The sequence below is a fragment of the Tenrec ecaudatus genome, chromosome X (genome assembly GCF_050624435.1).
Source record: "Tenrec ecaudatus isolate mTenEca1 chromosome X, mTenEca1.hap1, whole genome shotgun sequence".
Taxonomy (NCBI): Eukaryota; Metazoa; Chordata; class Mammalia; order Afrosoricida; family Tenrecidae; genus Tenrec; species Tenrec ecaudatus.
The window spans coordinates 87,251,086-87,265,119 of NC_134548.1; the positions used below are offsets into that span (position 1 = coordinate 87,251,086).

General features: G+C 36.1%; 1 protein-coding gene across 3 annotated transcripts in view; it reads right to left on the minus strand.

Annotated features, from left to right (window-relative positions):
• LOC142435012 (bromodomain and WD repeat-containing protein 3) overlaps positions 1 to 14,034 on the minus strand; it is a 175,854-nt gene that overhangs the window by 43,215 nt on the left and 118,605 nt on the right. For all 3 annotated transcript variants that reach the window (XM_075539614.1, XM_075539613.1, XM_075539612.1), the window contains exons 20-22: positions 10,626 to 10,719; positions 6,328 to 6,474; positions 1,724 to 1,800 (exon numbers count right to left, since the gene is read on the minus strand). In XM_075539614.1, the coding sequence (XP_075395729.1) occupies positions 1,724 to 1,800; positions 6,328 to 6,474; positions 10,626 to 10,719 (318 nt within the window). The remainder of the gene's footprint in view (positions 1 to 1,723; positions 1,801 to 6,327; positions 6,475 to 10,625; positions 10,720 to 14,034) is intronic.

The window sequence follows — 14,034 nt, forward strand, 5'->3', positions numbered from 1 at the left end:
AGTAGAAAGCCCCATCTTAAGTCCTTGGAGCAGCTAGTAGTTTGGGACTGCTGAATTTGCAGTTGGCCATCCCATGCATAACCATGACTAGAGAGACAGTCACTAAGATAGTTCTTTAGGGTTAGATGAGACGATGTTTAGGAGGGTGGGGGGAACACAGAGCTAATCATAATGAGTGTAAGAGTGAAGAGAATGTCCTCAAACTGGTTGTGGTGGTGACTACATACTTCTTTTCAATTCATTTAGACCATTGAATTGGATGGTACATGAATTATATGCCATTAAAATTATCAAAAATAAACAAACAGAAAAACTTAGAGATCCGAATCAATGACACAGATTATCAAACAGAATTTAAAAATACACACATAGCACCAAATAAATTACATAACTGAGATCTTCTATGAATTAAATACCTATGTGCATCCAAGGACTTTTCCAAAAGAGTGAAATGAGAGCCTATACTTTAGGGAGAAAACATTAATAGCATATCCGACATATCAACCTCAACAGCAAAAAAGATAAACAATCCAATATAAAATTAGACAAAGGATACAAATAAACACTGTACCAAAGAAGACAGTAATTTGACCAACAAGCATGTGAAGAAATGCTTGGGGTCACTAGCCATTAGTGGTTTAAGCCAAATCAACAAGATATCATTTCTCCCCAGTAATAACAGTTAAGTTTAGTATGTCTGAAAAGAGCAAATGCTGATGAAGGTGTTAACAAATTAAACTATAACATATTACTGGGGGAACTATGTATGGTACTTCCTTACAAAGTTGAAAATAGAAATACCTTTTGGTTTAGCAATCACAATACTAGGTATATATCCTAAAGAAATAAGTCAGGACACAAACAGAATTATTTCATAATAGTAAAGAGATAGGGACATCAATTGATGAATTTCCATCAACTGATCAATAGATAGACCATTGCATACATAGAATATAATGCTATGGAACATTAAATAATGAAGAATCTGTAAAACCTCATAATTTCGATGACCCTATATGATGTTAAGTAAAATAAATCCATCACAAAAGGGCAAGTAATGTATGAATCCACTATTATAAAAAGTCAAGGGGAAGTTTACACATAAGAAAAAACATTGAAGGTAACCAAGGATGAGAGAAGTAGTGAGAGGGTAGACACCTACTAACTTGGATTTAGGAGACAATCAAGATACAATAAAAGGATGACCAGCACAATGTCACTATAAAGGAAGACACGGAAAGATAATATGAGAGTTATAGACAGCAAGGGTAAATACTACTGCATACACAATCTTGCACTATCAGTAATAGCAAACATTAATCTACATGTGGATACAAAAAGAAGCAGGCAAGGTGAACAGGGTTAGAGAAGCGAAAGGGACTGCATTCACAACTATATAGGTGGAGGGGATAATCAGAAAAAGCTGAATCTTATTTCCAGAAATGGTTACACTTGGTTGCTTTAAAACTGAAATAAAGACACATAACCTGCCAAGAAATAGATTCTTGTATTTTAAAAGAACCTCTTTATAGATAAAGAACCTAAAACTCACAGTAACAAGCCCCAAAAGATATTGGCAGGGTTAGGACAAAACAGATCCTGGTGCTCTCCAATCCATATTTTTGTTATATTATTTTAAATCTGATTCTATCAAACTCTTACAAGAACATAATATTATGACCATCAATGATTAATTTTGACCAAACCAAACGATCAAAACTACCTGGAGGAACTTTCACTTTGCCATTCAATGACAGGATCCTCTACTGAAGCATCACTTGTGCCCACAGTTTCATCTTCCTGCAATAGATAACGAACAATTGAGACGTATTGGTATTGTTAGTTAGCATGCTATTAATTAGCAAAACCCAAACCATCTCTTCATGTGTTTTTGAGTAGAACTATGCTCCAGAGGATTTTTGATTGCTAACCACATTTTCAATTGCAGTCTGTAAGCAGACTGCCAGGCTTTTCTTTAAAGGTAACCTGGGGTAGACTTGAATCTCTAATCTTAGAGTTAATAACAAAATGCTAATTATAACATACTTATTATTCCCACAAAAAACAGTGTTTTAGTTAAAAACTAAAGAATATTTGTTCTATGTGTATCTGAAACAAACAATCACATTAAGTTTAAAATATTTTTCTGGAATATACTATGCAACTGATATGAAACATCTTTATTATATCAAAGATAAAATACACTACTTAAATCCATCTACAAGCTTATTAAATGTTAAAACTATTGCTTTAAATTTTCTATATGCCTTCACCAAGTTAATTATTTTCCAATGACAAAATTTATTAATATTATGCAAATTTTCAAACATATACAGAGGTTCATAAAATAATGAACTTTTGTGTATACAATAAACAGCTTAGACAATTATTCCATGATCTATCTTGTTTTATCTATACCTTCAACCGATGGAATTATTTCTGATCAAATTGTAGAACAAAAATTCTTTCATATATATTCACAGTAGAGTAGGAAGAAAAAAAATTTTTTTGAAAAAATTTTTTAAGTACAACTAAAATATCATTATTACATTCAAATGTTTTTCTGTTTTTCAATATATGAAACCCAGTATTGATGAACCTATGGGAACAGAAAGTCAAATAAGGGTTTTAGGTGGTGGTGGTGGGGTGGGGGTGGAGGTAAGGGGGAGCTGATGTCAAGGAGTCCAGGAAGAAAGAGAAGGTCTGGAACCTGATTGTGGTTAGTAGTTGCAGAATTCTGCTTGACGTGACTGAACTATGGAATGATATATGTTATTATTTCCTGATTATATATTTTTTTCATTCTAGAGGGGGAAAAAGTTAAATCAATATGGGATCCTGAATATGGGACCATTTCTTCAAATTCAAGTTTTGTGCTGAGGGGTATTATTTTGATAAAAGAAAGTCTAAGAATCATGATTGACAGGAGAAGGAACATTGTGGGTACCATACATGGCCAGTGCACAATTTAGCGCTCATTATGTACTGGCAACTACAATTCTTAAGAAAACAAAGAGAAAGAACCACAGAAGGGAGTAACATTTTAAAAATTGCTATATCCCGTATTCTATGGCCATAAAGAAGGTAGGTTTGGATACGTAAAGTATTCATATATACATTACACTTAATGGAGAAAGTCTGAGAGCTCTCCCTTTGAGAACAGCAACAAGAAGGCTGCCTACTGCCACCATTTCAATTCAGTACTGTACCGAATTCCTAGTCAGTGCAATAAAGCAAACAAAAGAAATAAAAGGTATCTAAATTGGAAAGGAAGAAGCAACTCTATTTGTAGATGACATAATAATATACACAGAAGATTCTACAAATTCCACAAGAAAACTAATGGAATTAATATAAGAATTTGGCACCACTACAGAGTACAAGATCAAAACACAAAACTAAGTTGGACTCCTCCACACTAACAAAGAATACACCAAAGACGAAATCAAGAAAATAATAAACTGTACAATAGTTTCCAAAGAAAAAATACTAGGAATTAACATAACCAGAGGCATAAAAAAGTTACACAATGAAAATGAGAAAACACTACTCCAAGAAACTAAATGAGACCTACAAAATGGAAAGACATTCCACACTGATGAATTGGAAGACAGCATAGTGAAATACTGCATGTATGTAAATTCTACATAGAGTGATCTACACATGTAATGCAATCCCAATACACATTCAACTAAAATAGGGAAAGGAATGACACCCTCTGTAGTCCAAGCAATATGGAAGATAAAGAAGCAAGAAGGAGGCCCATACTTCCTGATATCAAAACATAAAATAATCAAAACAGCCTGGTATTGGTCCAGTGAAAGACAATACCTGAGAACCTAGAATTAAACCAAGCCACCTATGGACACTTGTGTCAACAAGCGGTCATTGGAGCAGATAAACAGCGCTGGCACAACTGGATATCCACTTGCAGAAAAATGAAACAGAATCTACCATTCACACCACACCCAAAAACCCTACCGCAAAATGGATCAATGACTTAAATGTTAAGCCCCTAGAAGAAAACATAGGGGGAAAACTGTAGGACTTAATCTTTTGTAAAGCAAAGCAAACAAACAAAATGGGGGGAAATATAACTGCAAAAATAAAAGACAAAAAATACATACATAGGACATCATAAAAGTTAAAAACTTATGCTCATCAAAAGAAGTCGTGAAAAGAGTAAATAGACAACCAACACACTGGGGAAAATATTTGGAAATAACTTACCCAATAGGATCTAATCTCTAAAATATGTAAAAATGTCAACAACTCAACAACAAGATGACAATAAACTCTTTTACAAATTAGGCAAATGACAGGAACAAAATCTTCATCACAAAGGATATCCGAGAGAGATGTAAATCAAAACTACCTTGGCTAAAATGTCACTGATTTAAAAAACCAGGCTACAATGGATGTAGGTATAGATTGTGATAAGAATTGTATGAGCCCCCAGTAAAATGATTAAATGAAAAAAATAGGCTAGAGCAAATGTTGGAAGGATGTGGGGAAACTGGAACGCCTATCCATTGCTGGTGGCATAACCATGATGGGAAATGGTGTAACACTTTTAAACCAAACGAGGAATAAGACTATCAACCTATAATCCAGCAATCACGCTCCTAGGTATACACCTGAGAGATGTAAAAATAATGACACAAATGGACATATGAATACCTCTACCCATGTCCATTCTGCATTCTTCACAACAGCAATTAAATAGAAATGATTTGGAAGTGCCCATCAGGATGATAAATGATAAGCAAATTGTAGTACAAACACAGAAGACTATGTAACCATAAAGAACACTGATAAGTCAGTGAAAATTTAATAAGACAGACCTGGAGGGTATAATGATAAATAATACACGTCAAGTATTATATAAACTTTCTTTTAAGAAGGTAAGAATAAATACATATAAACACGCCAATGTTCATTGGAGGCCAGTAAGTCTACATTTTAGATTGTAGACTTCATTTTTGGTGATAGGAAACGTGTCACTGAATATGGATATAGTGAACACAAGCAATCAAAGTAAAATGAGTGCTGGAGCATATATGCATGAGTCCAGGCAGACTGAGAAAGTGGTAGGTATGCAATAGATCGCGCGTTTACCCCAGAGTGCCACAAGAGCTCCTTAGAACCATCTCAGGCATATCTAAAGGCAAATATGGGGCTCCAGATAAACCTATTCACCGACACACATTATGGATACTTCACAAACATAACTAAAGACTGGTTTTCTGGGTTTGAAAGCCTAAGACCATAACTCACTGGACTAGTCAGTCAATTGGCATAATGTGGTTCTCTCATCACCAGAAGCAAAATACAAATAAGGTAAACAAACAATCGGAGACGAAACAGTCTGCATACGCCACAAGCTCATGTACCCGGATACTAGGAGAATTACATGGTGCCCAGTTAACACCACTAATGTTCTGACAAGGATCACAAGAAATGATCTCGCAGAAAATGAGAGAAAAATGGTAGAAACCAAATTCTTGTTTTTTAAAAACGTAAAAGAGACCGGAACCTAGAGAACCAAGGACTATATGAGACTATTGCACCGAGACACTATTTAAACCTAAAACCGAGCCTACATCCCAAGAACATCCTTTAGTGAAACAGAGTGACACACAAATTAAAAGATTAAGACATATACATTACACAAAAACATCAGTATGAGATCAAAAGATCAACAATACTCAAAGGCAAAAATTAGAATATACCGGGGCAGGGAAATTAAAGTACTGGAAATAAAAATGAACACACACAAAATATGGCAACCAGTCAGATAAGTGTAACTAATGTCAAAGAAGAAGTTGTGTTAAAACTGGCCAATGGGACCCTAACTTGTAGAAATTCACCTCAAATTAAATAAAATCAAGGGACAGAAATAAGGTCTGAGATAAAAAATTGACAGTAAATAGACTTCATGACTGGGTAAAGTTAATAATAACAAAGATTATGTATATTATACTGATTACATAACCAACTAGTTCTAGGATTAGTTATGCTACCACTGTTTATATTATAGCTCTTTTTGTTGCCAGGAGATTGCTCCTAACTCTATTTCTATGTTCTCATTGAAACTTTTACTGTGTTGTTGAATACTCTAACAAAATAATATCTGAGGTAAAAATCAGGTAAGACACACAAAGAAATTTACTATGATATCAAAAGTTGTCTATGAAATACCCTATAATAAACCTTTTACTACAAAATAAATGAAGTATTACATTTTAAAGAGGTGATTTATAAAATTAAATCCAAATTGATAACATAAAAAGTTCATATTGAATGAATAAGTAACAGATTTCTCACCTCTGAAGAACTCTCCGATTCTTCTTGTACACCAGAGTTTTGGCATGCTGGTGAATTGTGCTCTATGGTAGAACGTGTCTGATAAGTATGCTGACGCTTGCGCTGTGTCCTTCTTAAAGACCGCCCACAAATAGGCTGATAATCATTCTATAAATAATATGGAAAAAAGATTTTATAAAATGAAAAGCAAGAGTTCAAGTAACAAACAAAATGAACATATGTAAATTCAATCAATTAAAGAGGGAATGGGAAGGCAAGCAAGAGGTGATGACACATCACAAAGCAGAACTTCAAGATACAACTAGACCATTAACATTCATTACTCTCCTAGTTTGAGACCTTTGTGAACGAACTAAAGACAATATTGGAAATTTGGCATGTAAGAATTTCCTCAGTCAGGATTTATAAAAACGGTATTATTCAGAATCCTTACAATATGAAGCAACATATCTACACCATTCCTATGTATCTGTATTTCTTAATGGAATACAAGGAGATGGTTCAAATCTGCCTGCCAGTCTGAGGGGCACAGACATGGTAATCTGCTTCCATTAAGATGTACCATCTTGGGAATCCTACGGGGCATTTCTACTCTGTCTTAAAGGGTTGCTGTGGGTTGGAATTGATTAGATGAAAATGAGTTTGGGTTGTTAATGTAATAATGCTTCCATACATAAAAAATGTAGAACTTAGTTAAAATGTTAAAATACAGAATTAGCTTTCTTAAACCATACTTATGTTCATTCTAGATTAGCATCCTTAGGTTCTTAAGAATCAAACAAGTTTAGAATTAATTAAGTCTAAACCTTCACACAGAAAAAAAAAGGAAATACACCAAAAAGGGATTTATTAAAAATTACGTGAAATGATTCAATCAACTTTAGATTATTTATATTCATTTGATTTTGGGGTACAACAAGGCATAACAAACACACACAAAGAAGTCATGCCTAATCCCTAATCCCATGAAGGTTAAGTCAAAAAGTATTGCTACCAGGGTGCAGTTCATATGTACACAATTTTATTCGAAACGAAATGTATTTCAACACGTCTCTCTGAGCAGTGGATAGCTGCAGCCAAGTTCTTTCAGTATTATATTTGCCCTAGTCTTATTGGGGGTGGGGCTGTCCAAAGGAAGGTCTAAAACAATGGCTCCTGAGGAATTGTGTTGCCAGACCAGTTAAATTCAAGGAACCAGTCCATGGAGAATGACATCAAGCTTCGCAAAGTATCATGGAAACAGAGGAAGATCTTCAACAAGATGCCTCGACACAGCAGTTAAAATAACAGGCTCAAATATAAGAACAATCGTGAAGGTGGCATAGGCCTGGGCAAAGTTTCACGCAGAGGGTCGCTATGAGTCAGAACTGACTTGATGGCACCTAAGAAGAACAACAAAGAACAGCTCAGAAGTTTATTGTGGGAACTGTTTGGGGGAATCCCAATGGCATACTATTGATAGATTGTCTCAAAGGACAGAGGACAATCAGAGAGACTGTATGAAAGCATCTACAGGTAACTGAAAACTGCCCTGATGAGACAAAGGCCAGGAAAGTAGCCCCAAGAAATTCTTTTTCATTCTTGACAATGCACCTGCTCAGTATTTGGGAATAGAAAGATCTGCTCTTTGAGACTTCATTGGGGAGCCTTAGCCCATACATCCTACAGGCCTGATCTTGCCTCTGGGGATTTCATTTTGTTTCCAAAACTCAAAAAAAGATTTGAAAGGAACATGATTTGAGTCCTACAGGATCTTAAAATGGTCATTTTGACATGGTGCAAATTGAACACTGCAAAATTCTGTAGGTAGGGATTAGGGTGATAAAAACACTGCCTTCAGATGGGGGTTAAATGGGGGAAAATATAGCTTCAAATTTTCATACTTTGCCTACTAAAAAGTTCTATGATTTTGAAGCAAAACTCTTTGACTTACCCTCATATGTCAACAACATAGAAGAAACATTGAGTCATAATGTTTAATCCACTTGTGGTTATAACAAGAGTAGGCAGTATATCCATTTAGTAAGTAGGTCACAATAAAGTTTTAATTTTTAACAACTAAAATTTGAAAAAAATTTGTTTTTCTAAACCTTTACAAGTATTAAATGTTAATATTAAAATGATACATAGTAAAACCATTACCCTCATATGCCATTAGAAGTAAACAAGTTTAAAAACCTTGTAAATACGTATGAGGAGCTAGTTTTTCATCTTATATGGCAGTAAGTCAAAAAGTATTGTTACTAAGATTCCAGGTCATAAGTGCATGGTTTATGCCAAGCAAAATGTATTCAAACATGTCGAGATTAATAGATGTCTGCAAACAAGTTCCCTCAGTAATACACTTGTCATATTTTCCTTTAGGAGATTGGCAAAAATGATTCCATCAAAACAATGGCTTCAGAGAGGGGATCCGCTGCTGGGCCACTTAAATTCAAGGCAGAGAGGTCAGCTCAGAAAGTTAAGGTAATCGTTATGTGGAATTACAAAGGGGTAATCTTGACACGTTTTTCTTAAAGGGCACGGGACAATCACAGAGCATTATTATGAAGAAATTTTAAGAGAATGGAAAACTGCTGCTAGGGAAGTTTGGATAAGGAATTGTCTGCCATCATGACACTACACCTGCGTAATCTTCGAGGGTAGCGAGGGCTGTCCCAGGAGAATTTCCTTGGGAAACCTTACCCCATCCACCCTACAGCCTTGATCTTGCCCTGTCAGACTTCTTTTTGTTCCCCAAACTCAAAGAACATTTAAAAGGAACACGATTTGATTGCCTCGAGGAAACCCAAACTGCCATTTTGACGTGGTGTAAATGGAAGAGTGCAGAATTCTTCTGGGAAGGGTTAGAGAGATGGTAACACCGCCTTCAGAGGTGTATAAACCTGGAAGGAGGGTATGTTGAGAAATAATAGTTTCACATTTGATATTTCTGTTTAAAAAAGCTTTCTATGAATTTGTAGCAATACTTTTTGTCTCAGCCTAATATGTATAATATGTATTTTCAGTACATGTGTCTACAAACCCAACTACCCTATTATTCTCATAGCTGTGACAAATCAACTTAACAAGAAAAGAAGCATAAAAATCTTGCATATGTGCCATTTAAACTCTCTAAGAAAACAATTTTATAAGAGAACATCAAAGAAAATAAAATCAAAATAGAAAGCAAGAAAGCAAGGATCAAATGATTAAAGAATATTTGGAGTTGTTCACATCATGATTACCTAAAATTGTTTTCATCAATGTTGAAAAAAAAGTTTAAACTCAAGGTCAATTGCCTACATTTATTTATCAAAATCATTCTAGATTCTTTAAAATACCAGATCTGAGGATAAAAGTGTGCTCCTACCTTGGTGAACTTGATAATACCCCCAAAATGCTTACCATGTACCTAATGGGATGCTGGAATCCTACTCCATGCATAGCAGCTTCTACTGGAAATATGAGTCCAGTACTACTCAATGCATTAATCATATTTTACTCCAGTATGCTTAGGTAGGCCAGTAAAAGGCCTGTGGCCAGGGTCAATAAACGTTCCATTGAAGGGCCAGATGGTAAATATATTCAGTTTTGAGAGCCATAGACTTTCTCTGGCAACTACTCAACTCTGTCATTATAGAGCATGAGAGAAGCTATGGAAAATACAAAATGATTAAATGTGGTCATATTCCAATAAAATTTTATTTACAGATATGATATAGGCAACAAACAGGATATAGCCCACAGGCTAAGTCTCTTGCCTCCTTCTTGTATAAGGTATCTGAGCAATTGCTTTCGTTTGTGATTAATAATCGAATAATCTTAAAATTCTCCGTTACCATGTAAAGTGTTTTTTGAATAGAAGCATACTTTTTATCTACATGTCCTAGACTTTTTAAGATGCCTTATATGCTCTGATACCTATATAATTTCATTCTTGCAAATAAAAACCATATATGAAGGAACCTCAGTACTGCAGTGGCTAAGCACGTGGCTGCTAACTCAATAGTCAGTGGTATGAGAACCAGATTATCCACAGGGGAAAGATCTAGAATGTCTGCTGTAAATGTTCTCAAACTGGAAACCCTATGGAACAATTCTACTCTATCCTATACAGTCACGACAAGTCAGAATCAAGTTGCTGGCAATGGGTTTGGATTTTTGGTTTTATGCTAATATGGGGTTTAAAAAATATTCTCCAAATGCAAATACCTAAAAAATGAAATTCCTTAATACACAACTGTTTCCTTGAAAAATCATGGCATTTGCAACGATTTGAAAATAGTGTATCCTAAGTACCATAAAACAAAGCTTACCCTTTGTGAGGTAAAAGATGGCTTTTTCTTCCTTTCAACTGTATAAAGTCCAATTTCTATATCACCTTTTGCAGTTCTACATTCTTCCTGAACCCTAGTAACAATCCAGAGATCAATGTTAACCATAGAAGGAAACCAAACAAGCAAATCAAAAGTCTATAAACCAAGTGAAAAAAAAAACACTTTCAGATTTCTAAGAAAAAATTATTTAAAATTGCACTACTGTCATAGGTTGGTATCCAGATCATATGTTAACTATAATCTCTTCTTTTCTTATTATTGCTGCCTGCCTCTAGCAGAAAGGAGCCTCGGTGACATAGCGGTTATGTGTCAGGCTGCGATCCACAAGGTCCACAGTTTGATACCACCACCTTTTCATTGGGAGAGATAGGATTTTCGACTCCCGTAGCAGTTAGTGTCTTAGAAACTCACAGGCAGTTCTACCATGCCCTAGAGGGTTGCTATGAGTTGGCATCGACTCGATGACATTGAGCTTGGTTTTCTGCACTTATGGCAGAGGGCAGACAAAAAGAAAAGCGAAAGCAAGTTATTGCCTGATCTGGTAAAATACTTCATTAAGAAGGTACATTTGTTGTTGCTGCTGTTAGGTGCTGCATAATTCCAACTAATAATGATCCTATTTATAACAGAACTAAACATTGCCCAGTACTGTATCACCTTCCAAACGGTGCTATGCTTCATGCTTGAGCCCATTGCTGCTGCAACTGTGCCAATACATCCTTTTCGCTCACCCTTCAAGTTTACCAAGCATGATGTCCTTCTTGAAGACTTTTGTTCCAAATAACACATGCAAATATGAGGGGATACCCCACCACAGACACACAAAAAAGAAAACAAGCTCCACTGGGCGGAGCTTTTGTAGTAGGCATCTTCCCCATTAGGTGAGCATGGAGCCACTCGCTCTGAGTTAGTGCACCCTGTGCTGTCACCTGGGAAGGTTTTCTCTGGTCACAGTGAATTTTTTCATAAAAGCAATTTCACTTTCACTCAAACCACGTTTGTTTTTTTTTTGTGATGGCCAATTTAAGAGAACAGCATGCAGCTGTGAAATGTTGTTTCCTGCTCGGAAAAAGTGCTGCAGATATTTGTGATGTTAAACACAGCTTACAAGACCAGCACTATGGGAAAACTCAAGTGTACGAGTGGTTTTCTTGGTTCAAAAAAGGTGAAATGTCGATTGATGACAAACCTCATTCTGGAGGTCCATCAACATCCCAAACGGACAAAATTGCAAACTTGTAGTGCATTTGAAGTTTATTCCACCAGGTCCGACTGTTAATCAAGCTTTCTATTTAGAGGTTCTGAAAAGATTGCATAACAGTGTGTGACCAAAAAGGCTTGATTTGTGGCAGATTGGGGGCTGTTTTTGCCACCACGACAATGTACTAACTCATGCGGCCATCTCAGTGTGCCAGTTTTGGCAAAAAAACAGCACGCCTCTCTTGCCCCACACGCCTTACTCACTTGACCTTGCTCCCTGTGACTTTTTTGTTTCTGCAAGAGCGACATGAAAGGACAGCGATTTGACCAAGTAGAAGAGGTGAGGAAGAATACGAGGGAAGTGCTGTCAGTCATCCAAACAGAATGTTTCCAAGAATGGAATCGCAGATTTGATGAAAGTATTAGCGTAATGGAGAATACTTTGAAGGTGATAAGGTTGTTTTGTAAAAAAAACACACTTAAATTCATAGCTTTAAAAAAAATTCCAATTGGAGGGGGCAGGTACCTCCTCGTATATGAGATGAATCTTGCTATCCAAACTTCAAAGGTGTATTCTGGCTGCATTTCTTCTGACAGATTCGTGTGTTTTTCTAAGTCAATATTCTATTCCAACACCAGAGTTTAAGTGCATCAATTCAATTCTTCTCTAGTCTTCCTTATTTGCTGTCCAACTTTCATATGCATATGAGGCCATAAAAAAATACCATGTCTTCTGTCAGGACTACCTTAGTCCTCAAAGAGCCGTTTTGGTTTGCAACAGATTTGTCTGATGGAATATACTGTTTGATTTCCTGACCAATTCCTGAATTTCCTTAACACCTTCCCTATTTTCTGTTTATCGTGATGTTGATTATTAATCTAGTTGTGTGGCTTTTTGTTTCCTTTATGTTGAAGCACAATCCATACGGAAGGCTGTAGTCATTTACCTTTACCAGCAGGTTTTTCAATTCATCTGCAGTTTTGGTTGTGTAATCTCCCTATCTTGGATTGCTAATGACTCTTCCTCCAATCCTGATACTGTGTTCATCAGCTAGGCCAGCTTCTCAAATTATGTGTTTAGTATATATATTGAATAAGTACATCAAAAGAATACAACCCTGTTGCACACGTTTTCTATTTTTAAATGATGCAGTATACCCTTGTTCCTTTTTAATAACTGCTTCTTGGTGTATGTATAAGTTCCCAATGAAGTGTCCTAGAAATCCTATTCTTCACAATGTTGTCCATAATTTGTAATCATATACAGAACCAAAAGTCTTTGCAAAGTCAATAAAATATGAGCAAAAATCAATTTGTTATTGCCTATTTTGGGATAAGATCCATGTGGCATTAGCAATAATATTTCTCAGTTTATATCCTTACCTGGATCTGGCTTAAACCTCTAGCAGTCCCCACAGCCTTTATAAAAATAATTTCACTTTTTAATCATTTCACTGGGGGCTCATACAGTTCTTATCACACTCCATGCATCCATCCATCCATTGTGTCAAGCACATTTGTACGTGCATTGCCATCCTTTTCAAAACATTTTCTTTCTACTTAAGCTCTTGGTATCAGCTCATTCCCCCACCTCTCTTCAAGAACCTTTGATCATTTATCTTTTTTTTCATGTTTTACACCAACTGCTGTCTCTTTTCACCAACTTTTCTGTTGTTCATCCCCCTGGGAGAAGGTAAGTATATCAATCATTTGGATGGGTTCCCCCTTACCCTCCTGTTATCACTACTCTCATTATTGGTTCTGAGGGGTTTATCTGTCCTGGATTCCCTTGTTACGAGCTCTTATCTGTATCAGTGTACATGCTCTGGTCTAGCCGTATTTGTAAGGTAGAATTAGGGTCCTGATAGTGGCGGGGGAGGACACATGTAAGAACTAGAGGAAAGTTGTAAGTTTCATCAGTGCTATACTGCGATATGACTGTATCGTCTCTTCCTTGTGACCCTTCTGTAAGGGAATGTCCAATAGTCTACAGATGGGCTTTGGGTCTCAATTCTGCCCTTCCCCTCATTCACATCATTATAATTTTTTGTTCTGGGTCTTGGATGACTGATACCTATTCCCACCAACACCTCATGATCACACAGGCTGGTGTGCTTCTTCCATGTGGGCTCTGCTGCTTCTCAGCTAGATGACCGCTTATTTACCTTCAAGTCTTTAATACCCAAGA